Source organism: Sceloporus undulatus, chromosome 5 (assembly GCF_019175285.1).
Source record: "Sceloporus undulatus isolate JIND9_A2432 ecotype Alabama chromosome 5, SceUnd_v1.1, whole genome shotgun sequence".
Lineage (NCBI taxonomy): Eukaryota > Metazoa > Chordata > Lepidosauria > Squamata > Phrynosomatidae > Sceloporus > Sceloporus undulatus.
Window position 1 is genome coordinate 1,505,606 of NC_056526.1, and position 27,208 is coordinate 1,532,813.

The 27,208-nt window shown below is 47.9% G+C and overlaps 1 protein-coding gene across 1 annotated transcript in view; it reads right to left on the minus strand.

Moving 5' to 3' along the window:
• Positions 1-25,080, minus strand: part of LOC121930809 (protein ALEX-like) — a 115,551-nt gene extending 90,471 nt beyond the window's left edge. Inside the window, exons 1-2 of the mRNA XM_042467697.1 lie at positions 24,850-25,080; positions 12,868-13,696 (exon numbers count right to left, since the gene is read on the minus strand). Coding sequence (XP_042323631.1) covers positions 12,868-13,551 — 684 coding nt within the window. The 5' untranslated portion in view covers positions 13,552-13,696; positions 24,850-25,080. The remainder of the gene's footprint in view (positions 1-12,867; positions 13,697-24,849) is intronic.
• Between the last annotated feature and the right edge of the window lie 2,128 nt (positions 25,081-27,208).

The window sequence follows — 27,208 nt, forward strand, 5'->3', positions numbered from 1 at the left end:
CCTGCCTGGTTCTTTGCAATCATTTTGCTCTGGTCTTTCACCTTGGTGAAAATCTGGGAGATAGGGATTTGGAGATCAGATGTTACTTCTGGGGACTGCAACTCCCAGACTCCCCCACCATGCTGCCCAGGGAACCCTAGGATCAGTGGGTTTTTGAAAAGAGAACTTTCTGAGCCCCATTGTTTGCTATTCCCATGTCCCTCTTCCTCCCAGGAGCTCTGCTCTTCCTCTGCTCTTTTCTTCCTCTTCCCCATCCCTTATTCCTTATCCCCCCCCCCCGCCCCGCATACATCATTTGTAACCGCTCAGTTCAACCCACTCAAACCACCTGAGTGAACACGCATTCATTTGCACTGGATTAGTCATGACAGTGATTTAATTCCAAGATTTGCTGTGATGTTTGCTACTCCGTTTGATACCGCCACGTCGCTAAACTGTAGGCAGAGCCTGCAAATGAGTTGCCGACCCTGCGGAGCCGGCCCAGGCTGGAGCCCCCACACTCTTCCCCTGTCTAGAGACAAAGCACCAAAACCCACAAGACCACCAGCAGCAACACCGGCTCTGACCCTCCCCTGCCAGTCTCTACACACACACCGCCCCCAACAACACTTTGCACTCAGCAAAGACCTGCCCCCCCCTTGGCCTTGCGCAAACAGTACAAACCGCGCACGTTCCTCTGGCAGATTTCCACACGGCTCGAAACACGGCCAGGCAACCTCAATGGAGTGAGACAGAATCAAGGAATCAGAGATCCCCAGGGGCCATCCAGTCCTACTCCCTTCTGCCATGCAGGAATACACAGAATCCTAGAGTTGGAAGAGACCCCAAGGGCCATCCAGTCTATCCCCATTCTGCCATGCAGGAACTCACAATCCAAGCACCCCACGTGACAGATGGCCATCCAGCCACTGTTTAAAGACCTCCAAAGAAGGAGACTCCATTGAGGCGGCAGCAGCAGAAGCATCTTCCACTCTTGAACAGCTCTTACCATCACAAACTTCTTCCCAACATTTAGGAGGAATCTCTTTTTCTCTAGCTTCTATCCATTGCTCCGTTGTCCTATACTCTGGAGCAGCAGAAAGCAAGCTTGCTCCCTCCTCAATATGACATCCCTTGAGGTACTTAAACAAGGCTATCATATCGCCTCTTAACCTTCTCTTCTCCAGGCTAAACAGACCTAGCTTCTTAAGTCCCTTCTGATAGGGCTTCATGATTTCCAGACCTTCCCTCATTTTGGTTGCCCTCCTCTGGACACATTTCAGCTTCAGTATGTGGGTGACACTTTCAGCATTTGGAGCCATGAAGAAGAGGATCTGGCTGTGTTTCTGAACCTTCTGAACAACATTCACCCAAACATCCAATTCACGATGGAAAAAGAAAAGGAATGAACATTGCCATTCTTGGATGTCCTGATCATCGGCAAACTGAACCAACGTTTGTGCCACACAGTATACAGAAAACCTATACACACAGACAGATACCTACACAAGAACTCCAACCATCACCCAGGACAAAAAAGAAGCACAATAAAAACACTGGTAAACCGGACAACACACATCGGTGAACTCCACTTTTCCTGGAAGATGAATTGAAGCACCTAGACCGGGCTGTACAGTCTAATGGTTACTCCAGCTCAGACATCAGAAGGGCTACTAGACTGAGACAAGCCCATAGGAATGAAGACAAGCAACCACCCAAAGGGAAAGTATTTTTACCATACTTCAAAGGAGTCACACACAGAATAGGCAAAGTGGTGAGGAAGCACAACCTGCAAATGGTCTCCAAAGCGACCAAGAAAATCCAGCAAATGCTGCGCTCAGCTAAGGACCAGAGAGATCCTCTCACAGCCGCAGGAGTTGACCGCATACGGTGCAGCTGCGGACAAGTTTTCATAGGGACCACCAAATGCAGTGTCCAAACATGAATCAAGGAACATGAGACACACTGCAGACTGGGTCAGCCAGAAAAACCAGCTGAAGCAGAACACATTATGAACCATCCTGGGCACAAAATGCTGTTTGAAAACACTGAAATTCTGGACTATGCCAACGACTACCATGTCAGGATGCACAGGGAAGTCATTGAAATCCACAAAGACCTGGACAACCTCAGCAGGAAAGAAGAAACCCTGAAAGTTAGCAAAGTTTGGCTGCCAGTCCTGAAAAACACTAAATCAAGACCCAGCAAATGCAAATGAAAACCATCCAGAGTCAGGGAGATTCCCAGCAGACAATGGCTCTCCACTGAAACAGACACAAATCCTCTTTCGCATATCCTCCCACCCTGAAATGGCCTTGCCATTCAACAACACAACAATACACAGATTAACATCAAATTGAAGTGTGGTGCCCAGAACTGGACACAGGATTCCTAGATCCCTTTCAAGGTACTGTTGTCAAGTGAGGATGGGGGACACCTGACTTGACTTCAGTACATGGCAAAGGGATCTGGGAGTCTTAGTAGACCACAAGCTGAACATGAGCCAACAGTGTGGTGCAGCAGCTAAAAAGCCAATGCAATTCATGTTGTTCTTGTGTGCCTTCAAATCATTTTGATTTATGGCAACCCTATCATAGAGCTTTCTTGGCATGTTTCTTCAGATACATTTTGACACTGCCATCCTCTGAGGCTGAGAGAGTGTGACTTGCCCAAGGTTTTCCATGGCTGAACTGGGATTCCAACCCTGGTCTTCCAGTGTCCTAATCCAAAGCCCAAACCATTACACCACACTGGTCCTCAATGCAATTCTCAGCTGCATCTATAGGAGCTTTGTCCAGTTCTGGGCACTACAATTCAAGAAGGATTATGGACAAGCTGGAGTGTGTCCAGAGGAGGTGACCAAAATGCTGAAAGGTCTTGAAACCATTAAGCTCTATGAAGAGTGGCTGAGGGAGCGGGAAATGTTTATCCTGAAGAAGAGAAGGTCAAGAAGTGACATGAGAGCCCTGTTTAAGTATTTGAAAGGGTGTCACATTGAGGATGGAGCAAGCTTGTTTTCTGCTGCTCCAGAGACCAGAACATGGAACAATTGGTGCAAATTGCAGAAGAAGAGATTCCACCTAAACATTAGGAAGAACTTCCTGATAGTAAGAGCTGTTTGACAGTGGAAGATGCTACTGCCTTGGAGAGTGGTGGAATCTCCTTCTTTGGAGGTTTCTTTGGAGGCTGGATGGCCATCTCTTCAGGGTGGTTTGATGGTGTCTTCCTGCATGGAAAATGGGTTTTGGACTGGATGACCCTAGAGGGTATCTTCTGTGTTTCTGAGACCCCTTCACCCCCAGTTGTTCTATCCTGATCTAAAGCAGCAGCCCCCCATGAGAGCTATTGACTCCTTAAAAACAGCTGCAGATTTGGACCAGAGATCTGCCTGGCTCGGCCACAATTCCCACAGTGCCAGTAGGAACACTTTTCCTCTCCCACTGACCCCTGCCTGCCCCTCACTAGGGGCTTTCTCCTGCCAAGAAGGTGTCTCCCCAAGTCTGGATGTGGCTGGATGTGGGCCTCCATGAGGAATCTGGGTGCTCCTGCTACCTCTGTGCCCCTCTGAGCCTCAGAGCCAAGAGGCTCCATGGATGGCAGTGCTCCAAAAGCTGTCCTTGCCCTCGTATCCAGCGCGATCTGCTCCTCCTCCTCCTCCATCGTCTCCATTTCTGCCTCGCCGCTTTCCAGGATCCAGCCTCCTCTCTTTCAGTGTGACCTACATTTGGTGTTCCTAGACGGGAGTGTCTCTGCGCTCACTTGGCTGTCACCAGGGTGCCAGGGCTGGCGCCACGAAAGGGCCGGAGGAAGATATGGGGGGAATCTGCATGCTTAGCAAGAGTAGTTCTTGATGCAAGTCTGCCTTGGTGCATGTCTGTGGGTACACACACATGTGCAACAACCCAGTGTGCAACAGCCACATCTCTGGGAAGAGAGAGGCATGGCTCTATAAAATTATAGAATCATAGTATCTTAAAGTTGGAAGGGACCACAAAGGTCATTTAGTCTAAGCCCATGTGATGGAGGAAAACACAAGTGCTCCTGAAAGATGTTCATCCAATCTCTGTTTAAAGACCCCCAAAGATGGAGGGTCCACCATTCTCTGAGGCGGTCCATGCCACTTTCAAATGGCTCTAAGAGTCAAAATGTCCTTTCCCCGTCATCTGAACCACTGGTTTGTGTCCTTGTTCTAGCAGCAGAAAACAAGCTTGCCCCATCATCCATATCTCATACCTTCAGATATTTAAAGATGGCTAAATCATATACCATGCATCCCAGTCTTCTCTTTTCCAAGCTAAACATGCCCAGTGTTCTCTTAAGACATTTCTGCAGGTTGCATGAATCAATTCAGGTTAACCACCAATGCTTAGGTCTAAATGTCCTAAAGGGGATTTCTGGGGATCCCAGGGGATGTAGGCTTTATTTATTTATTTTGTATCCCACTTATCTCCCAAAACTGGGACCCAAAAGCGGCTTACAGTCTAAAAAAAGAAGGAACAGGAAAAGCACCTCTGAGTATTTCATGCCTGAGGAAACCCTATGAAATTCACAGGGTTGCCATACGTTGACAGGCAATGGGTGCGCACGCGCGCACACACATATACACACACACGGCACCAATCCCATCTGATCTCTGAAGCTAAGGTGGGTCAGCTCTTGGAAGCTAAGGAGGGTCAAGCCTGGTTAGTCCTTGGATGAGAGACCTCCAATAAATACCAGGTGCTATAGGCTACATTTCAGAGGAAAGAACTTGCAAAACCATGTCTAAGTTTTCCTAGGGCAAAGAAAACCCCATGAAAAATTCATGGGGTTGCTGTAAGTCACCAGGGTACTTGAAGGCAGATATATATACACACACACAGATACACCCCCCCAAATGCTTGCCTCTGCTCCTATCCTCCCTGGTCCATGTGAGGGTCTCAGCTTGGACCCCACCGAGGGAAAGTCAGGAGAGCCACCAGACACGTTTCGACGCACTTTCACAGGAAACTGTTGCATGTTTCTAGGTATGTGCTTTTACCTGCATTTGTTCTCATTCACGTCAACTGCCATGCGTCACACTTTTGGGGGCAAAGAGGAATATAAACAAACAAACAGCAAGCAAACAAACAACAACAACCAGGGAAGCCACGCAGCTACATAAAGATCTTGAGCAGACCCAAAAGTTACGGAAGCATCGTGTTTCCAAGGGCATTGCAATTCGAAGAAGATGTTTCTTTGAATTCCAGTATGTCTCCTTCCTTTGTGTAGGTTCTCTACCTACAGAGGAGCTGTGGCTTTCCCAAGTCTTTCCTCCTAAGACATGGTTTCCAGACCCTTCACCTTTTTGGTTGCCCTCCTTTGGACATGCTCCAGTTTCTCAACATCCTTTTTGAATTGTGGTGCCCAGAACAATTGTGGAGCCTGACCAAAGCAGAACAGAGTGGGACTATCACTTCCCTTGATCTGGAACTATACTTCTATGGATGCAGCCTAGAATCGCATTGGCCTTTTTAGCTGCCGCATCGCACTGTTGACTCATGTTCAACTTCTGGTCTACTAGGACTCTTAGATCCCTTTCACACATAGAAATCTCGTTCAGCCAGGTGTCTCCAATCCTATATCTGTGCATTTCATTTTTTGCCCTAAATGCAGTACCTTACATTTCTCCTTGTTGAAGTTCATTTTGGAAGTTTTTGGTGGGTTTTTCAGGCTCTGTGGCCATGTTCCAGAAGATTTTCTTCCTGACGTTTTGCCAGCAGCTGTGGATGGCATCTTTCTCTGAATGCTGGCAAAACATCAGGAAGAAAATCTTTTGGAACATGGCCACAGAGCCTGAAAAACCCACAAAAAACTATGGATGCCGGCCATGAAAGCCTTTGACTTCGTTTTGGTAGCTTTGGCCCAGTTTTCTAATCTATTAACAGGTTAAATTTCCAATCTATTAATTAACAGATTTCTAATCTATTAGTTTGTCTGTTCTAGGTCATTAATAGTTTTTGCCACATTCTGATGCTGCTGGGTCACATGTTCCCGTTTTCATCTGTGCAATGATGGAGGGTAGTCCCTTCCAAGGGTCAGAGCTGAGTTCAACAGCCCATGCTGTCTCTTCCCCTTTGCCGACATCACTCCCCCAGCCCTCTGCCAGGTGCTTCCTGTCTTCCCTGGATATCTGGTTCGAAAGAGGAGGCTTCCTGGGCTGGGCCACTGTGGGAAACAGGATGCTGGAGGAGAGAGGCTTGTTTTGCTCAATCCAGCTGCTTCCACATCTCTGCTGGGCTGCCTTGTTTCTCACCCATAATGGTTGCGAAGGGGGACACGGCAACCAGGAAAGTGCACAACAAAGCTCTGGGAAGGGGTCTACTATAGCAACAGCAAGTACGTTTCTATACCTCTTATCAGCGCACTTAAGCACTCCCTAAGCGGTTTACAAAGTGTAAGCTAATTGCCCCCAACAAGCTGAGTCCTCATTTTAGCAACCTCAGAAAGATGCAAGCCTGAGTCGAGCTTGAGCCCTTTTGCTGGTATTGAACTCGCAACCTTGCGGTTTGTGAGTGAGTGGCTGTAGTACAGGCATTTAACTGCTGTGCCACCAAGGCTCATACTAGGGACCCAGCAAAGGGGAAACACCCTCCTGGCGTCCCACACTTCTTGGCTGCAGTCTTTTGCTGACAGAGGATGCCAAGTCTCTTATGGTGCCAAATGAATGCAAACTCAGAAAAACCTAATTTCCTGCAGGTTTGGACACCTGGGCAGCAACCATCCAGGAATCCCCTAAACTAAGCCAACCCCCTTCTGCCATACAGGTTGGCACCATCCAAGCCCTCCCTGGGATAAATGACCATCCAGCCTCTGTTTGGAAACCTCCAAAGAAGGAGACTCCACCATTCTCTGAGGCAGCTCTTTCAGCTCTTACTATCAGGACGTTCTTCCTAAGGTTTAGGTGGAATTCCCATTGCTCTGGGTCCTACTCTCTGTAGCAGCAGAAATGAAGCTTGCTCCATCCTCAATATGACACCCTTCAGATATCTAAATTGGACCATAGTGTCACCTCTCTTCTCCAGGCTAAACATACCAAGATCCCTCAGCTTCTCCTCATAGAGCTTGGTGGCTTCCAGACCTTTCACCATCTTGGTTGCCCTATGTGATAGTTTTAGCGGCCTTCCATTGTTGCTTTAACGTTTAGATGGAATCTCTTTTCCTGGAGTTTGAATCCATTGCTCCAGGACCCACACTCTGGAGGTGCGGAAAGCAAGCTTCCTCCATCTTCAGTATGACATTCCTTCACATATTTAAAAAAGGGCTATCATATCACCTCTTAAACATCTCTCCTCCAACTAAACATCCCCAGCTCCCTAAACTTCTCCTCATAAGGCATGGTTTCCAGATCCTTCACCATTTTAGTTGCCCTCCTTTGGACACACTCCAGTTTCTCAACATCCTTTTTGAATTGTGAGCCCAGAACTGGACACAGTCTTATTCCAGGTGGACCTGACCAGAGCAGAATAAAGTGGCTCTATAACTTCCCTTAGATACTATACTTCTATTGATGCAGCCTAGAACTGCATTGGCCTTTTTAGCTGCTGCATTACACTGCTGACTCATGCTCAACTTATGCTCTCCTAGGACTCCTAGATCCTTTTTCCATCTTGTCTTGTTAAGCCAGGTGTCCCCAATCCTATATATCAGGATTATTGCAGGTAAAACCAAAGCAGAATAGACTGGCACCATTACTCCCCTCAATCCAGATTCTATACTCCTAGACATCATCTGGAAGATGTGATGATTCCCTTCTTTGCTCTAATGGCGTCATGCCCATATATCCGTTTGGTCCATCCTGCCAAAACTCAGCACTCTGACCCTTCCCTCTCTGAAAAATCCCCTCCATGACCCAGACCCCTTCTGAAAACCAGGCACCTCCTTTCTCCACTTGTTACAAGCATTTACACGCACACAAATACACACTAATGCACATAATCTCATCCTCTTTGGCTGCAGAGGTGGGCAAACCACAAATCTCCAACCCCCCGCTCTCCTCGCCTCCATTTCCAGCTCTCCTTAAAACAAAAAGAGTGGAACAGAAACCTAGCGGAATAAATGCAGCGCAATAAAAAAGGCCGTCGGAGGCGGAGGGGAAACCTCTGGGAAGCCAGGCCCTTGGAGCGCAAGGAGCTGGCCTTATGGCTTATTTTTAGTTATACATTTAATTCCCAACCCATCTTTCTCCTGCTAAGGAACCCAAGGCAGCTCACAACAAGTTAAAGCAGAAGTACAGCTGAAACCTAGGACTCAGCATAGTGGCATAGTGGTCTGAGTGCTCAACTAGGACTCTCGAGTCCAGGGTTCGAATTTCTGCTCAGCCATGGAAACCCACTGGATGACCCTGGGCAAGTCACACTCTCTCAGCCTCAGAGGATGGCAACGGCAAACCCCTCTGAAGGAATTGACAAGAAAAACCCATGATAGGTTCCTCTTGGGACAGCCGTAAGTTGGAAACAACTTGAAGGACACGGCAACAACAAACAGCTAAAATCTCTCTGATAAAGAAAGTTTAAAACCATTAAGTAAACCATTTAAATGGCAGATACAATATTTTTTTGTCATCAGGCTTTTTCAAACTGACAAGAGTTGGGCTTTAAATGCTGCATAATTGAGATTTTAAAGTGGGTATAGAGGTTTTAATGCATTTTGCATTCTAACGCATAGGTGTTTTAAATTTTAAAACTGTTTGTTTTTATAAATTTTATATTTATACATTTTAATGCTCTTGTACTGTTTTTAAATTGCATTGTTTTATATTTTCTGTTGACTGCCTTGAGTCCCTGTGTTGGGAGGAAAGTGGGATATAAGATGATAGCAATAGTAAGGACAGTACAGCGTTAAGATTATATGAGTTGCAATATTGGGTGGCTATTACTTTTAATCATAATATTTCTCATTTGTTCTATAGGGTTCTTGTAGGAAACCCTAGGAAAATGAAAACTAAGCATCCAAGCCAATCCTGGGATTTGCGGTTTCACAAGGCACTTGGAATTTGCTGCCAAAGAACAAGAATGCTTCAGTGCAAGGAACTGCACACTTAAGAGCTCTAAGCAGTCTATAAAACTTTCCCCAGTCTATAAATCCCAGGATTCCATAGGATGGAGCAATGAGAGTTAAAAGAGTATTAAACAGCTATATCTATAGAGTGTGAAAGGATCCCTGCCCTACTAAACCTGAGCCAACAGTGTGATGCAGCGGCCAAAAAAAGCCAATGTGATTCTAGGCTGCATTTACAGAGAGTACAAGGTTCAAATGCAGGGAAGTCATAGTGCCACATATTCCGAGCAGGTTTGCAATAAGCTTGTTTTCTGTGGTTCTGGAGGCTAGGACCTGAACCCATGGAGTCAAATTACAAGAAAGGAGATTCAAATTAAACGTTAGGACGTAAGAGATGTTTTGACAGTAAAGTAGACTCCTTTAATAGGAGACGGGAGCATATGCTTTAGATGTCTTTAAAGAGATGTTGGAAGGGCATCTCTTGCGGATTCCTGCATGGCAAGGGGCTGGACTATATGACCCTTGGGGTCCCTTCCAACTCTATAGTCTATGAGTCCTCCCTGCCTGGGTTTCCCTCTCCAGCACATCAGCCATTAATCCTCCTGCCCAGAGGGAGATACTCCAGTACTCTTTCTCCATCCCTGTAAGAAATCGCTCATGTTACTCTCCTTCCTAGCAGAGGCAGCTAAAAGGCTCCCAGCTCCCAGCATCCACATCACGAGAAGGAATGGCCTCTGCCTGCTCAAATACCTGTTCATACCATCTGAATTGAGAACAACAACTGCAACTGCAACAGCTTGACAAAATTCAGAACAGGGACTAACATCATCATATTTTTCTTTCTCCTGTATGATTTTAACACTTTTGCCTGAGGAAGAAACCAGTGGAGCTTTGAAATCTTGCAACATGTATATTGTGCATATAGAATCATAAAAACATAGATATGGAAGAGACCACAAGGGCCATCCAGTCCAAACCCATTCTGCCACGCAGGAACTCTCAATCAAAGCCCTTCTGGGACAGATGGCCATCCAGCTTCTGCTTAAAGACCTCCAAAGAAGGAGACTCCATTACACTCCGAGGAAGTGCTTTCCACTGTGGAACAGCCCTTACTATCAAGAAGTTCCTCCTAACGTTGAGCTGGAATCTCTTTTCCTGTTGCTTGCATCCATTGTTTTGGGACTTATTCTCTGGAATAAGCGGCAGAAAACAAGCTTGTCCCTTTCTCAACATGACATCCCTTCAAATGCTTATAATGTGCCCCACAAAGGCATCACTGTTTTATTGGATTTCAGATGTCACTGTGTTCCAGGGTTCAATGGAAATCTTATAGGAGCTTTCCATGGTGCTGAACTTCATCTCCAGGATCTGCCCAGGACCTTGGACAGCACCTATGGAGGCTGGAGTCAAACAGGTGACAGAGAAGCCTTCAACCACCATGGATGGACAGAGGGTTTTCTGGGGACACTGGGCAGCTGTTAGCAACATAGAATCATAGAACTGGAAGAGACTCCAAGAAGCTATACAATCCAACCCCCCTCTGTCATGCAGGAATACACTATCAAAGCACTTCCTGGGGAAGATGACCATCCAAACATTGTGAAGCCGAAGGCTTTCATGGCTGGCATAGTTTCTGTGGCTTTTTCAGGCTATGAGGCCATGTTCTAGGAGAGTTTATTCCTGCTGTTTCATCTGCATCTGTGGCTGGCATCTTCAGAGAATGCAGGCATGGAAGAGAGTGGGGAATACATATACTGTGTGACTCTAGGTTGGGAAGAGGATACCCCACTCACTTCCATGCATCTCCAAATAAGCAATAAATACCGGTCAAGACTTTTACACCAGATGCCACTATTCCCAGCATCCTTCACCACTTCCTGGGGGGGGTGCTGCTGGGAGTTATAGTCCAGCAACTTCTAGAGGAAGGCCTTGTTCTGTTCCTCCAGTTCAGGGCTTCCTCTGCTTGGTTGCCTCTGCCAGATGAACTCTATTTGCTGTGTATCATCAAGTCGTTTCCAACCCTATGTTGCTGTGTGTCTTCAAGTCCTTTCTGATTTATGGCAGCTGTAAAATAATCCTATCATGGGGTTTTCTTGCCAAGGTTCATCAGAGAGAGGTTTGCTATTGCCATCCTCTGAGGCTGAGAGAGTGTGAATTGCCCACAGTCACCCAGTGAGTTTGCACGGCTGATCCGGGATTCAACCCCCTGGACTCCAGAGTCACAGTCTAATGCTCAGACCACTATGCCAACTCAATTCGAGCGCTGACCCTTCCTGTTGGATTTCAAGCCGGTTGGAGAAATGGGGGCCAAGCAAAATGGGGCAGGACAGGGGCACACTAAGACCCTCCCAAGGCACCTGCACCCCAAAGAATTTTGGAGATGCATGATCTGATAGCTACACACTCAAACACACACAGAAAGCAGATATTCCTACTCTAGGAAGTCTGTGAAGTCTCTGGTAGCCATGGGCAGCTCAAAAAAGGCCTCTGCATTCCCATCCAGGTGGTGCAGGATGCACACAACTCACCCCCATCACACACACACACACACACACACACACACACACACACAACTTGAGGCCTGGGCAGCCGTCCCTGTTTCGCCCCCCCAGACCTGAATTGGGGGTGTTGAGACCCCCAGGGTTGGCTCTGCATTGAAACCAATGGCGTCCCCACAGAACAGAGATGGCTTCCGAGTTCACTAGAGAGTCAGAAAAGACCCACATGCACACATACACAACACACATATGTACATACGCACACTTCTGTCCCAGCCCCAGTGAAGGGGGGATGATGACCCCCATCCTGTTAAAGTTCACAATCTGCACACAGGAAAGGGGGCACAATTCAATGGGGCAGCCTTGAAAAGGGGAACATACAACTCTTCACCCCACAGAAGAGGCACATAAAAACAGCCTCTACATGCCCCACCGGAGTTGTGGGTATGGCCAGGTTGTCACTGTCCAGCCCCCCAACACCAGAGGAGGAAAACAACCAGAAGCACCCCAAAACGAGAAGAGGACCCACAAAAGGTGTCCTGCCCCACAGGACACCCCAGCAGTGCCTCACCCCACGGAAGAGGAGCACAGCATCCTTTACAAGCCCCACAGGACTTATGGGTGCAGCCAGGTTGTCCCTCTCCAGTACCTCCTGCCAGAGGGGGGCAAGAACCCCATAACAAGAGAAAAGCACCCACAAAAGGTGTTCTACCACATAGGGCACCCCAACAGTGCCTCACCCCACAGAAAGTGTGCCCCATGTCAGACCTTGGCATAAGGTGTCACTAAACAGCCTGCCAAGGGGGGGCACCAGAAATGTAATGCCCCCCACCCAGGCACCCCAGAGGATGCAAACAAGGGGACCCTGCCCCACAAGACCCCGGACAATTAGGGGGAGACCCCATAGAGCACCTTAGACCTCTCCACTGCTCCATATACCTCCTGACCCCCACTGCCTCCCCAAATCCACCCGACTGGGACTGGGACTGGGAGGGGGGCACTGCCCTACCTCACCCCACACAGACTCCCACCCATCCACCCCAAGCCCAGCCCCAGAGAGGGAGGGAGAAGTAGGGCACCTCACACTGCACCTTGGATCCCCCCATTGCATGCCCCCCCCAGCCTTAGTGGGGCAGTGTGTGTGTGGGGGGGGGAGTCGAAGGTGCTTCATGGGGTCTCCCCCTACTTCTCCTTCTTCTCTGGGGCTGCTCTTGGGATGGGATCTGAGTGGGGTATTGCCCCCTCCCAGTCCCAGTGGGGTGGCTTTGGGGAGGCTGTGGGGGGGCCTCCTCGACTTCTCTGGGTGCCCCCCCTGCCTCCCCCATCTCCCTCCCTCCCTGCCTCCCCGAGCCCTCCTGGCGCCGGGGCTGACCGTTTGCTGGAGGTCGGGGATGCCGATGCGGAGGAGGAGGAGGCTGGGGCTGGGGCCGGGGCCCGGCGGCGGCTCGTCCATCCGCCCAGGCGCTGGCGCCGGCGTCCCAGGCGTTGGCAGCGGCGGCCGAGGGGCCGGGGCCGGGCTGCTGGGGCTGAGGCCGGGGCCCCGGAGGGTCTCATACAGCCGGGTCTCCTGGTGCTCCTCCGGGGGCGCGGCGCCCAGCCCCAGCCCAGCCTCTACCTCCGCCTCGCCGTTCAGCGCCCAGGGCGGACGAGAAAAGGGCCGGCGGAGGAAGGAGGCAGCAGGAGGAGGATGCTCCGCAGGACCAGGCGCCTCGGGAGGCCGAGAGGGAGGCTGTGGCTGCCCAGGAGCAGCAGGAGGAGGAGAGGGAGGCTCTTGCTGCCGCTGCCGCCGCCGCTGCCGCCGCCGGAGAGGATGCTCGCCCCCTTCCTCCTCCTCTTCCTCCTCTTCCTCCTCCTGCTGCTGCTGCTGCTGCTGGTCTTCTCGCCGCCGCTGCTCCCGCTCCCCTTCCTCTCCTTCCTCTTCCTCCTCCTCTTCCTCCCGCCTTTGCTGCTGCTGCTGCTGCTTCTGGGGGGAGCCATGGTTGGCGGCGGGGCTGGGGCTGCTGCTGCCTCCTTCGCCGCTGCTGCTGCTGCTGCCGCTGGAGGGTCTGCCTGGCATGATCCCGGAGGAGGAGGAGGAAGAGGAGGAGGGAAGAGGAAGGCCAAGGGCCCAGGAGGGGGGCAAAGCAGGGAGAGGAGGAAGAGGCCCGGCGGGCGCTCAAGGGCAGCGCATCACCACACCGCCCCCGGGAAGAGGGCGCCGCCTGCCGGAGGGGAAGGGAAGCGCAGCCCCACCACACACCACACACCCGGCACCCATTGCAAAGGAGGAACAACCCCCCCCCACACACACACACACACAGGCCATGCAGGGACACGGGACAGAAAGGCAAAGGCACAACGCACACAGCACATACAGGCATGCACAACATAGGCACAATTTAACACCACACACACACACACAGCACAAAACGCACAAAGCACACAGGCATACGCAACATAACAACACATACCAGATGGGCACACACAATATAGACAAGGCACATGTGCCCACAACACAAAATACACAAGACATAAAAGCATGCACAATATACGCACAACACACAGGCACACAATATAGACAAGGTGTGCATATCCACAACACAAAATGGAAATACACAACACACACAGACATACAGACATGCACAATGAAGGCGTGACACAACACACAATATAAACAAGGTGTGCGGTGTGCATATCCACAACACAAAATGCAAATGCACAACACACACAAGACATATAGACATGCACAAGGCAAAGGCAGCACACATGCAGAAGACATAAGCAACACACAACCCAGAACACAGAAAGCACACATATGCATGCAACATACACAAGCACCCATCCACAAAACACACATACACAAATCATATCCATGCACAACACAAATAATGAAACATTGGTATAACATATAACACATGCAATGCAACACATGCACAACATACATGCGTCAACATGAGGGGTAGATCCCAGAGGATGCCAGTTTTGAGGGTGGGAGGAAGGAAGGGGTGGAAGAGAGTGGGAAAAAAGGAAGGAAGGAAGGAAAAGAGAAACAAAAAAGAAACATGAAAATCAAGGCCTGCCACTTAAGCTCCTTTAGCTGCCATGTTCATGAGCCCCAAATGGCAGGCAAGCACTTAAGATCCATTTCATAGAATCATGGAACCATGGAGTTGGATATAATGCTACAGGAATGACCCCATTTTTCCATGCAGGAACTCTCAGTCAAAGCATCCCTGGCAGATGGCCATCCAGCCTCTGTCTAAAGACCTCCAAAGCAGGAGACTCCACTACTCTTCAGTGGAGCCTCTTCCACTGTTGAATAGCTCTTACTGTCTGGAAGTTCCTCCTAATGTTGAGCTGGAATCTCTTTTCCTGGAGCTTGCATCCATTGTTCCGGGTCCTAGTCTCTGGAGCAGCAGAAAACAAGCTTGCTCCCTCCTCAATATCTGACATCCCTTCAAGTATTTAGACAGGGCTCTCATATCAGCTCTTCACCTTCTCTTCTCCAGGCTAAACATCCCCAGCTGCCTAAGCCACTCCCCATAGGGCTTGGCGGTTTCCAGACCCTTCACCATTTTGGTTACACACTAGCTTGTCCACATCCTTTGTGAATATTTGTGCCCAGAATTGGACACAATATTATTCCAGGTGAGGCCTGACCAAAGCAGAACAGAGGGGCACTATTACTTCCCTTGATCCAGACCAGTGGTTCTCAAACTTTGGTCTTCCAGATGTTTTGGACATCAACTCCCAGAAGCCCCAGCCAGTTCAGCCAACTGTCAGGCAGGGACGGAGCCAAGGACCCCCCTCTTCCATTAGAAAAATGAATGGTGTGTGCTGCTGCGCCGCCGCACCCAAGCTCCATTATAATGGTGGCATATAGTCTGGAACCCCCCCCCCTTCCTAAAATCCTAGCTACGTCCCTGTGTCAGGAATTCTAGGACCTGAAATCCAAAACATCTGGAGACCAAAGCTTGGGAATCACTGATCTGGACACTATACTTCTATTGATGCAAGCTAAAATCGCATTGGCCTTGTTAGCTGCCGCATTGCACTATTGACTCATGTTCAACTTGTGGTCTACTTGGACTCCTAGATCCCTTTCATATGTTGTCTCCTTAAGTCAGGTGTCCCCCATAATCCTATATCTGTGCATTTCATTTTTCTTCCCTAAGAGCAGTATCTTACATTTTCCCCTGCTGAAGTTTATTTTGTTAGCTTTGGCTCATCTTTCTATCTATTCAGGTCATTTTGAATCTTGATCCTCTCCTCTGGGGTATTAGCCACTCCTCCTAATTTTGGTGTCATCTGCAAATTTGATAAGCATGCCCTCTATGCCTTAATCCAAGTCATTGATAAAGATGTTGAATAGCAAACTGGTCTCAGGCCAGAACCCCACTGGACACCCCACTGGTCACTTCTCTCCAGAATGAAAAGGAGGAGCCATTGCTGAGCACACTTTTGGGTTTGTTTCCATTGCAGTCTCCACCAGGAGCGGGTCTTTTGTAAAGGAAACAGCTCTTGTTCACTCCAGAGCAGATTGCCTAGAAGACCATCATCTCCCTATATGACTCTGCCCGGCCTTTAAGATCTTTGGGGAGCATCTTCTCCCAGTCCCCCCAATGCTCCAGGCCTGGCAGCTAAGGATGCAGAAAGCAGGGGCTTTTCTGTGGCTGCTATTGGACTTGGGAACTCCTTTCCACATGAGGATGATTTGGCCACCTTCTCCCTTCTCTTTTCGGTTTCGCTAACAGGAAAAGACTGGTTTCTTTAAGAAGCCCCTTTGCTTCTAACTGAAGGGTTTGCTTTGAATGGGATGTCCTGGATTTCTTTCTATTGTGCTTTATTCTTTTGGCTGGATTGCCTGTTTAATATTTTCTTACATCTTATTTTGCATGATGCATCGTTTCCTGTTTGCTGCCGTCGGTCTCATATTGTGATAAAATTAAAATAAAAAAATATTATTAAGCAATAATAAATAATAAATGATAATGTATTATTAAATGAGACATAAATGAGATAATAAATAATAAATTAGTAAATGGGAGCAAATGTTTCAAAACATTTCTTGCATTGCATCAAGGATGAGCTCACAGCCATCTGCCCTCACTGGAAAAAGCCTTCTCCGCTTCAGCTCAAAGGGAACCGGGAGCCTGAAAAAGGGGTCAGGAGATGTTGGGGGCCCCTTTGCATGGATCCCAACCATTTCTTTGGGGATATAAAACCACCAAAGCCTCTCCCACATCTGCCCAAAACTGCCCCAGTGCCAGCCAGACCCTGCTTCCACAAGGTCAGAAACACAGAATCACAAGGGACCTCAAACGCCATCCAATAAAAGGAGTTTAGCACACTGGGGCTGATTTTGGCGTTAAACAGAGGTCAAAGCGCATTTAAAGCATCCTGCATATAAAGCAAAAATGGTGAGTAATTCCACGAATGATCATCACACACAATTGTGCAAATAAAGTGATAACAGAAATGCATTGTTGCTGAAATCCCAAAAGTAAAAAAATATGCATTAATGCTTCTTTGTGACCACTTTAATGGTGGGTTTTGTGTGACATTGTATGAAATCATTTCATGTAATTTTTTCCGGGATATTCACAGGATAATCTCCTGATCCCCTTTGTGTGATAAGTTCCCAACCCTCTTCTGCTGTGTAGGAAGACACAATCCAAGCAAACACAACACAAGGCCATCCAGCCTCTGCTTAAAAACCTCCGAAGGAGGAGACTCCACCACACTCCAAAGAAGCAGCCATTAACAGCTCTTGTCCTCAAGAAATTCTTCCTAATGTTGAGCTGGAATCTCGTTTCCTGGAGCTTGCATCCAAAGGTCCATTGTTTCCTATTCTCTGGAGCAGCAGAAAACAAGCTTGTTCCCTCCTCAGTGTGACACCTTTTCAAATACTTAATGCCCCTTCAAATGCAAATGCTATCTTTGATGCCTTAATCCTCTCTTCTCCAGGCTAAACATCCCCAGCTCCCCAAGTCCTTCCTCATAGGGCAAGGTTTCCAGACCCTTCACCATTTTAGTCTCCCTCCTTTGGACACATGGCTCCAGTTTCTCAATGTCCTTTCTGAATTGTGGTGCCCAGAACGGGACACAATATTATTCCAGGTGGGGCCTGACCAAAGCAGAATATAGTGGCACTATTACTTCCCTTGATCTAGACACTATACTTCTGTTGATGCAGCCTAAAATTGCATTGGCCTTTTTAGCTGCCGCATCACACTGTTGACTCATGTTCAACTTGTGGTCTACTTGGACTCCCAGATCCCTTTCTACGCAAGTGGATGATCTACACAAGTGGATGAATGAAGAAATAGCAACGATTGCATGAACGCAAGGATGGTAGATGGACGTTAAGGGTAGGTCAGCATAGAGCTCCTCGCCCCATTTCTGCCCCCACTCATCCCATGCCCCCCTTTGCTTTTATGTGGACCTGAAATGCGCCAATTCCATTTTCCATCCATCTGCAGCTGAGATACAAAAACCCTCTGGCTGACTTCACAGTGGGTGCATCAGTGCAGAAGCGCACCGTCGGCAGACAGTCCCTGCCAGGCATGCACTGACCGGCGCTGGCACTGTGTCCTCACATGCCACGGCAATATTAATATTCACATTAATATTCCTCCTCCTCCTCCTTTACAGGGATGTCCCTGGGAACAGGGGCAGGATCAGGGCATTGCTCCCCCAAATAAGAATCCTTATGAAAGTCCCTTTCAGTCCCCACATTTCTAGAATTGCAGTAACTTGAAACCTGAGTTGAGTATTTACAAATCCAAATTGAGGGGTCCCAAGAAAAGAGGCTGACAGTGAATAACCAAGGTAATTCAGAAACAGTCAATGCAGGTCAAGATGGGAACAGTTTTCAATGTCCCACTCTTCGCAACACTAGAAATTGAGGGAACATTTTACTGGGGGTTGCAGAATTTATATTTTGGAGGGGCAATGCTCTCCTTTTGGTCCCCTTCGTTGCATTATTCCTCCTCCTTGCCACCCAACATTTAAGCCTATTTTCAGCTATTTTGCACCAGGACCAGTATCAATTTGTTTGGGTTGCTGGTTGGGAAATGCTTCACAAACCACTTTTTCTAACCCAGACTTATTTGCAAGATTGTTGTTGGTGATGTGTGCCTTCAGGTTGTTTCTGACTTATGGTGTGCCAAACGCAAACCTATCATGGGGTTTTCTGGGGCTGAAAGAGCGTGGAGTTTATCAGACGGGAGGAATTTCACTTAATTTTGAATGAAAAGAAAGTGGGGTCAGAACGCATTCACTTAAAGTCAGTAGTTTAGTGAAATTACGTGAATTCGAATTGCATTCGAACTGGCTTCCCATTGCCCAAAAATAGCATGCCATTGCCTGAATTTGCGTATGGCAGTCTATCATGCAATAATGTGAAACCCCATGATTGCATTCAGATTGCCATTGGATTATACTTCCCATTCCCCTTGTCTGATAAACTCCTGTGACTCAGCCAAGGGCACCCAATGGCTTTCTATGGCCAAGGAGGGAAACAAACCAACTGGCTCCTATTTGCAAGGTGGTTGTTGTTATTGTTATTATTGTTGCTGTTGCTGTGTGCCTTCAAAGTGTTTCTGACTTATGGCAACCCCATCAGAGGTTTTCTTGGCAAGAGTTGTTCAGAGGAGGTTTGCCACCATTGTCTTCCTTTGAGGCTGAGAGAGTGTGACTTGCCCAAGGTTATCCAATGGGTTTCCAAGACCAAATGGGGAGCTGAACCCTGGTCTCCAGACTCTGGAGTTGGACTCAAAATGCTATGCCATGCTGGATCATATCTGCTGGCTTTCTCCTGTTCTGATCTGCCCCCCAACAACAACATGCTGAGGGGTTTTGTTGTTGTTCTTACACAAAGCATGGTATAAAACAGGGTGGTCCAAATATTCTTAGACTGCCACTCCCAGCAGTCTTAGCCCAGGGTAAAAAACTGGAGGCCTTGAAGGAGAGGGAAGTACAGTGTCATGGTTTGAGTGCTGGACTAGTAGAGTAATAGCAGAGTGTTGGACTAGCAGACACAGTTTGAATATTGCACTAGGAGGAGACTAGGATTCGAATCACTGCCCAGTGATGGAAAGCCACTTGGGCAAGTCCCACTCTCTCAGCCTTCCAAGAAAGCAAGGGCAAGTCCCATCTGAACAAATGTGACTCTGAAAACCCTGTGATAGGTTCAACTAAGGGGCATCGAGAGTCAGAAAGCACACAGCAACACAACATGGGATGGACACTCATCTCTCAGGCATGCCTTCAGCGTGGCTTCCTGTATGGCAGGACTATATGGCCTTTGAGGTCCCTTCCAAGACTCTCATTCTGCAATCCTATGACTGGAACCGCTGGGTTTAATGAGAAGAAAAAAGATTCTGGACTAAACCTTTGGAAAACTAGCAAGAGCTGTTTGACAATGAAATGGACGGCGGACTCTCCTTCCATGGAAGTTTTTAAAGAGGGATTAGATGGCCATCTCTCAGAGATGCTTTAGTAAAGTGTCCAGATCAAGGGAAGTAATGGGGCCACTCTATTCTGCTTTGGTCAGGCCAGACCTGGAATAATCCTGTGTCCAGTTCTGGGCAACGCAATTCAAAAAGGGTGTATTGTCAGGGGCTGGAACAGACAGCCCTTGGAGGTCCCTTCCAATTTTAAGGTCCTCTGCTTCCGTTGTCTGAAACCACCTGTTTTTCCATCACCAGCAGCTAAGGAAGCCCCCCTTTTGTTTCTAGCTGCTTGTAGAGACACAGAGGAACCCTGGAAGAGTTAAGGTCTCCTGAGAAAGGAGGGCAAAAGGCCAGGCAGAAAGCTGGGCATCAGGGAGGGAAAAGGGGGGAATGACTCACAGAGAGCTCCGCTTTCTGCAGCCAGAAAGCATCAAAAGACAATTTGGGGCCCTGCAAGCAAGGCAGGAAGGGAGAAAAACATACAGATGCCCAGAAGAAAGGCCCAGAGCAAGGAAAGAGAAAAAAAGGGGCACAGCTGTAATTGGCAAGAGAGGGGCAGGACTTGGCAAAGGGTCTTTTAAGAAGAAACCATCTTGGCCCAAGAAAAGGTAACTGCCCAAAGAAGAGCAGATCTTTGCAAAATCCTGCCCTTCCAGCATGATGGCTGGGGTTAGATGCTGGAGGGGCACTTATATGAGAGCAAACATCATAGAATCCTATGAGTTAGAAGAGACCCCAAGGGCCATCCAGTGCAAGCCCCTTCCGCCATGCAGGAAGAAGGCAGAGTCCAAGCCCTCCCTCCCTCCCTGGGACACAAAGCATCCCCTCTCTCTTTAAAAACCGCCCCAAAAAGGAACTCCCAGCAGTGTCCAAGGCCAGTGTCTTCCACTCTCAAACAGGATGTTCCTCCTAATGTTTGGTGGAATCTCTTTTCCTGCAGCTTGCATCTATTGCTCCATTGGGTCCTAGTCTCTGGAGCTGCAGAAAACAATCTTGCTTCCTCCTCAATATGACACCTCTTCAAATATTTAAACAGAGCTATCATATCACCTCTTAACCTTCTCTTCTCCAGACTAAACATCCCCAGCTCCCTAAGTCTCTCCTCACAGGGCTTCATGGTTTCCAAATCCTTCACCATTTTGGTGGCCTTCCTTTGGATGCAGTCCAGTTTCTCAACATCCTTTTTGAATTGTTTCAAACTGGACACAGTATTATTCCAGGTGAGGCCTGACCAAAGTAGAATAGAATGACACTATTACTTCCCTTGATCTAGACACTATACTTCTATTGATGCAGCCTAGAATCGCATTGGCCTTGTTAGCTGCCGCATCGCACTGTTGACTCATGTTCAACTTGTAATCTACTAGGACTCCTAGATTCCTTGCACACATATAAGTCTCCTGAAACCAGGTGTCCCCCATCCTAGCATATCACCTCTTAACAGTTTGTCATTCAAACACACACACACAAAACATACTTCACTCTCTGTCAGAGAGCTTGGCACCCCCGACAAACTACCAATCCCAGGATTCCTTAGGATGGACCCATGGCAGTTAAAGCAAGTTCAAACAGCATTATTTCTGCAGTGCAGATGCAGCCTTAAAAAGCTAGGAAAGAGAACATTTAATCCTGTCTGCTTGCTTCTAGCCTGAAGGTGGATGCAAAGCAGAGTGGAGGGTGAGCTCTGGGAGGAACGGAGGAAACTAACGAAGTAAAAACATAGCTCTCTCCCACTGGAAAGCCTTTGCAAATTGCAGCAAGAAATGAATTAAGCCTTACAAATTGTAGTTAGCCACTTCCCTACTTGCCCAGCAGGAGATTTGCACCCAGCTCTTTCTTCTTTGCCTGGAGCTGAACCCCACAAAATTGGAGAATTTGCAGTTTCACACCTGGAGAGGACCCACAAAAACTGGAGACTCAGGTACCAAGCCCTGAGAGCTGGCAATACTAGTAATAAATAAATTGGGCCATCATTTCCTATCCCCCTGAAGCACCGTGAGGTCCTTTGCAAGTGTGTGGCCCTGTTTCTGACACCCTCAATCCCTTCAGATACCAACTTGATACTCTCGCCTCGAGCAGCAAAATGTTTTGAGTCTGCCCACTAAGGAGAACCAAGTTCTCTCTTTTTGCTCGTCCTGCGCCGGCCCAAGTGAGATTCTGGAAGCTGCCTGCTGGGCAAATGTGCAACCCCAAAACGGCAGGGAACATTTTTACAGTCCATTCAATCCCAAACCCAGGTCATGTTTGTGATTTGCATGCCCAGCGCACCAAGTATGCAGATCACACTTGCGCATATTAGCATCCTTGCCTCAGCAACAAGCCCCGGAGGGACGGAGGCCTGTTTGCATTCATCTGTGCGGAGCTTCTCAGATACTCCAAGCCATATTTTGCAAATATTAACAGGGCCCAGAGAATCCCAGAGATGACGGAGGCAGGGAAGCTCACATGGGGATGCGCAACTTGGGCGGCTGGTCAGTCCTTGGAGGCAGAACTAAGCCAGGTGCACCAAAAGCCAGTTTGAAAAATGATGGGGTCATAGAGCTGGAAGGGTCCCCAAATACACCTAGTTCAACCTCCTTCTGCCATGCAGGAATGCACAACTGAAGCACACCTGAAAGATGTCCATCCAACCTCTGTTTTAAAAGCTTCCAAGGAAGGAGAGTCCATCACCTTTGGGACAGCTCTTACTATCAGGTGGTTCTTCTAATGTTTGGGTGGAATCACTTTTCTTGTCATTGGAATCCACTGGTTCATAGCTGGAAACAAGCTTGCTCCAACTTCTACAAGACATCCTCCCTTCAGGTATACAAAGATGGTTCTACGAAAAGGTGAAGGGCCTGAAAACCATGAGGGTCTGTTTAGCCTGGAGAAGAGACAGTTAAGAGGTGATATGACAGCCCTGTTTAAGTATTTGAAGGGATGTCAGATTGAGGAGGGAGCAAGCTTGTTTTCTGCTGCTCCAGGGAATAAGACATAGAGGAATGGCATGGCTCAGTGCTATGGAATTCTGGGAATTGTAGTTTGCCATGACAGCAGGGCTTTCCGACAGAGGGGCTAAATGTCTCACAAACTTACAGTACCCAGAATTTCATAGCATTGGGCCATGGCAGTTAGAGTGCTGTCAAATTGGATTATTTCTGCAATGCGGATGCAGCCTAGGTCTGTTTTAAACCTGCTCCTGGCAGACAAGGATATCCCTGTGTAGCTACGCAAGTTGCCAACAAACACAAGAAAGTGTTTCCTGGGACGTTAGAAATCAGCCAGTTTCCTTTAAGCCTAGTTTTGGCATTTGCCGGAGAAAACTTGCCCACGTTTAAGTTGCCACAAAGTTGTTGTTTTTTGCTTTTCCCGCAAGAGATTCACACTGCTACTAATACTAGCACTAATGCCCAGAATTTACAGCAAAGGTTGCAGGGACGACAACATTAACAACTCATTCAAAGCCAGAAGTAACCGTAGACTGCGAACTCGAATCTCTGGAAATCTGATTATCAGACAGATTTGCTTGGTTAATTCTTTTTGCAGCACTGTTCGCAGAAGAGGTTACGGGGAAAAATCAAATATGTGGCAATTAGTGAGAAGTCCCCAAGCGCAGATGAAAGGAGATATTCCGTCCTCGAAATGGGGTCTGCTTGCCCACGCAAAGAGAGAGGCATGTTTACAGAGCCATGGCAGGGAAGTGCGCACAGCCCTTGGGGGCCTTCTTGGCTGCGTTTCTGTTCAAATCCAAAGGCTGCATCTACTACACTGGAGGGATAATCTGATTTGGCACTGATTTAATGGTCTTGGCTCAAGGCTATGGAATTCTGGGAGTTGGAGTTTGTTGTGGGCCCGGAGCCTCCACTCTGGGCCCCACAACATACTCTAATAGCCTTGAGCCAAGACCATTAAAATCAGTGCCAAACCAGGTTATTTCTCCGGTGTGGATGCAGCCACAGAGTTAGGAAACAACACCAAAGCCAGCAACCTCTGCATCCACAGATTGTGCAACCCTCTACACAATGCAATTCAATGCAATTCAATGCAACACAACGTGGCGCAATGGCATTTAATGCAACAACACCTCCAGCAGGGTGACCTCCTTTTCCAGGACGTGTCCTACATTTCAACCTTCCTTCCAGGAGGAATTCCAAAGTGTCCTCCATTTTGAGCATCAGTAGAATCCTAGTGAGTAGCATCATGTTTGCCATTCATGTTTGGGAATCTGTCCTTGGTGCAAATGGAGACAGAGGGTAACCATTTCTTTAATAAAGAATAATAATAAATAAAATAAAACCTTTATTGATATCCTGGCTCTCTGTCCATGACAATCGAGGCGGCTTACAGATTAAATGTGCATACAAACCCCAGCAGTTCTCACCCTCCCTTAAAACACCAAATTAGAAAGGATTTCTTTAGAAAGTAAGCATTTCTTTAGCAATTTAGCCAAGTGTAGTAAGTCCTGTTTGGCCATAATTTTGCAAAACGCTGTTTGTTACTTTCTGTGTACGATTATACCATTAATAAACATTCAGGGGGAGCTGCGGTGGCCATTTGACAAATACAAACAAAACTCCATCAGCGATACCTTTATTGCACAAGATGGAACTTCGAAAGATTGCAACAAGTATATTGTGCCTTTCGGTGTGCCAATAAAGGTATCACCGATGGATTTTTGTTTATATTATTAATAGTTACTCTCCATATGACGTTTATTCATTTTCCTGTCCTATTTGGTACCCATCTGGTTTTGCCCGAGGTTGTGAGGCATATTATTCCCTTATTTGCCATTCCAAATTGTTGAGCTGATTTTCCCGCAAGCTGCCCAGGGCTCTTAAGAGGCAGGATGGAAATATTGAAATCCAATCAATCAATCAGATGCGACAGAGGCTTCCAAACTCCTGGAGGACACTAACTCTCCACCTGGCTAGCCAACTTACCTCCTCCCCCAGAAGAGCCTCTCCACAAACCAAGAGGCCAATTAACCTCCAGTGATGGGGACGGATGGAGCTGAGTTCGAGTCCTTTGGTTTCGGCCAGAGGGGTACTGATGGAGAGATAACACCAAAAGAAAAGCCCCCTGCTCCGGCTGAAGACGGAGATGTGCTTGAAGGGACCTTGGAAGGACACGAAGGCCTCCAAGCCACCCACCCCCAATGCAACAATGCAACCGCTTGGAGCTGCAACTAGTTCCCCTGGTATGCAGAGGGTTTAATGAGTAACTAAGAGCAGGCATGGGCCCAGGAGGAGCCGCTGGGAGTCGGTCAGTCAAGGGCAGCTGTGCTTTCTCTATGACCTTGGCCAGGGATGGCCTGAGAGGGCTCTCTGGCTCCTTGCCTGTTGGCCCAAGTGGCCCATTGGGAGCCCTCCTAGGCCATCCCCCCAAAAAACCCAAGCCTGGTGGTCCTTGAGCATTGGATGTTATGCCCACCACTCTGCCCTCCTCTTAGCAATTCTCCAGCCTGGGGCTGCTGGCTGTGCCATTGCTCACCAACCAAAAGTATGAGTCTGCGGGGAAGGGAATTTAAATCACCATCTTCACCATTATTAACCGTATTGCTTTCCCCCCCACCTTCCTCCCAAAATAGGCTCATTGCTTAACATTGCAAGAGGTCCTACTGGCCCTGAGTCCCAGCCTTGGCAGAAGGGTGCGATATAAATAAATAGAATAAATATTATTATAGGGGCTCAAGCCCGACTCAGCCTGGCATCCTTCCACAGGTGGCAAAAATGAGTCCCCAGATCATTGGGGGCAATTAGCTTACACTTTGCAGACCGCTTAGGGAGTGCTTAAGTGCACTGATAAGCGGTATGGAAATGTACTTGCTATTGCTATAAATAATAATAAATAAACAGTGCTGCTCTTCCACTTTATCTGCCAGCTGCCTCCTGTTGCATTCTGGGATTTGCAGTTAAGGGAGGGGCACTTAGAATTCTCAGCCAGAGAGCTCTTAGGTCTCACTGAACTACAAAACCCAGAATGCAACAGGAAGCAGCCAGAGCAGTAAAAGCAGAATAGCAGCACTATAAGAGTGTAGTGTGGTAATCTATTTAGACTGGCACTTGGGGCCGGCTGGAGGATGGAGTTGGGGCATAGCATCTCCATTACGCACACCCCAACTCCACCCTCAGGGCGCCATGATGCCGCCACTGCCGCTCCATATGGTGCACAATGTCACGGCACTCCTCTGGTGCTGCATGCGCATGGTGCAGCACCAAAGGGGTGCTGTATAGCCATGGCGCCACGGCTATCGTGCCCTTTCCAGGGCACAAAAATGCAGCTTTTTGCGGCTCCTTTTTGTGCCCTGGAAAGGCTGGATTGGGGCCGTGGCGTGTGGTTGCTTTTTGAATGAGTCATGTCATCCATGATATATCCAAAGCTTCAGATTGGTCAGAGTTTGAACTCAGTTTGCTCTCAGACCCATTTGTTTGGGTCTGAGATTTGCCTGTGATTCTACAGAGTTTATCACGTAGGAGACAATTGAAAGTATAAATAGTGATTAACCCATGATAATGCCCCAATTGCACTAATGGTTTTCACACGACATTGTGTTCAAAGCGCTATTATCCTGTGAATAACCCCGTGATAATGCTGCAATTGTGCTGATAGTTTTCACATGACATCGAGATGAAATGTGATTAAAGTGCCATTATCCCGTGAATAACCAGGCATGAAACAGCAGCAGATCTTTCACTTTGTGCTGTTTATTGCCTGGTTATTCCCTGGTTATTCCTGGGATAATGGCTCTTGTGTTAATCTCATTTTTTTGTGTTATGTCAATTGTGCAATTTTAACGGGTTAATCACTGTTTAAACTCCACATGACCCCCCATGTGATAAACTCATATGGCCTCAGGGATGCTTTTCAGCACTAAATTCTCCTGTAATGTCAGAGGGTTGGAGTAAATGGCCTTTGGGATCCCTTAGCAACTCCATAATCTTATAAATGTATGATTTTGGCTTTGGGACCATCCATCCCATTTCTAGCGATGGGCGCCTGGGAAGCATCTGTGGCTCAATGAGGCAGCTGTGGCTTTTCTTGAGGAAAGCACCATCGCAGCACATTTCCAAGAGAGCGCTGTGTCAGTCAGTTCAGCATGAAAAGAAGAGAAGGGAAGGGAAGGGGGAGGCCCGGTGACACCTTAAAGACAAACCGGATTTATTTTAGCATGAGCTGCCATGGCTGTGCACTCCATCCATGTGCTCACAACTGGCACAGCTGATTGGAATCCATGAAAAGGTTGTTTAAAACTCTCTTTTCCCAACTAATGAAGGCAATTTAAAAAGGAACATGAATTTG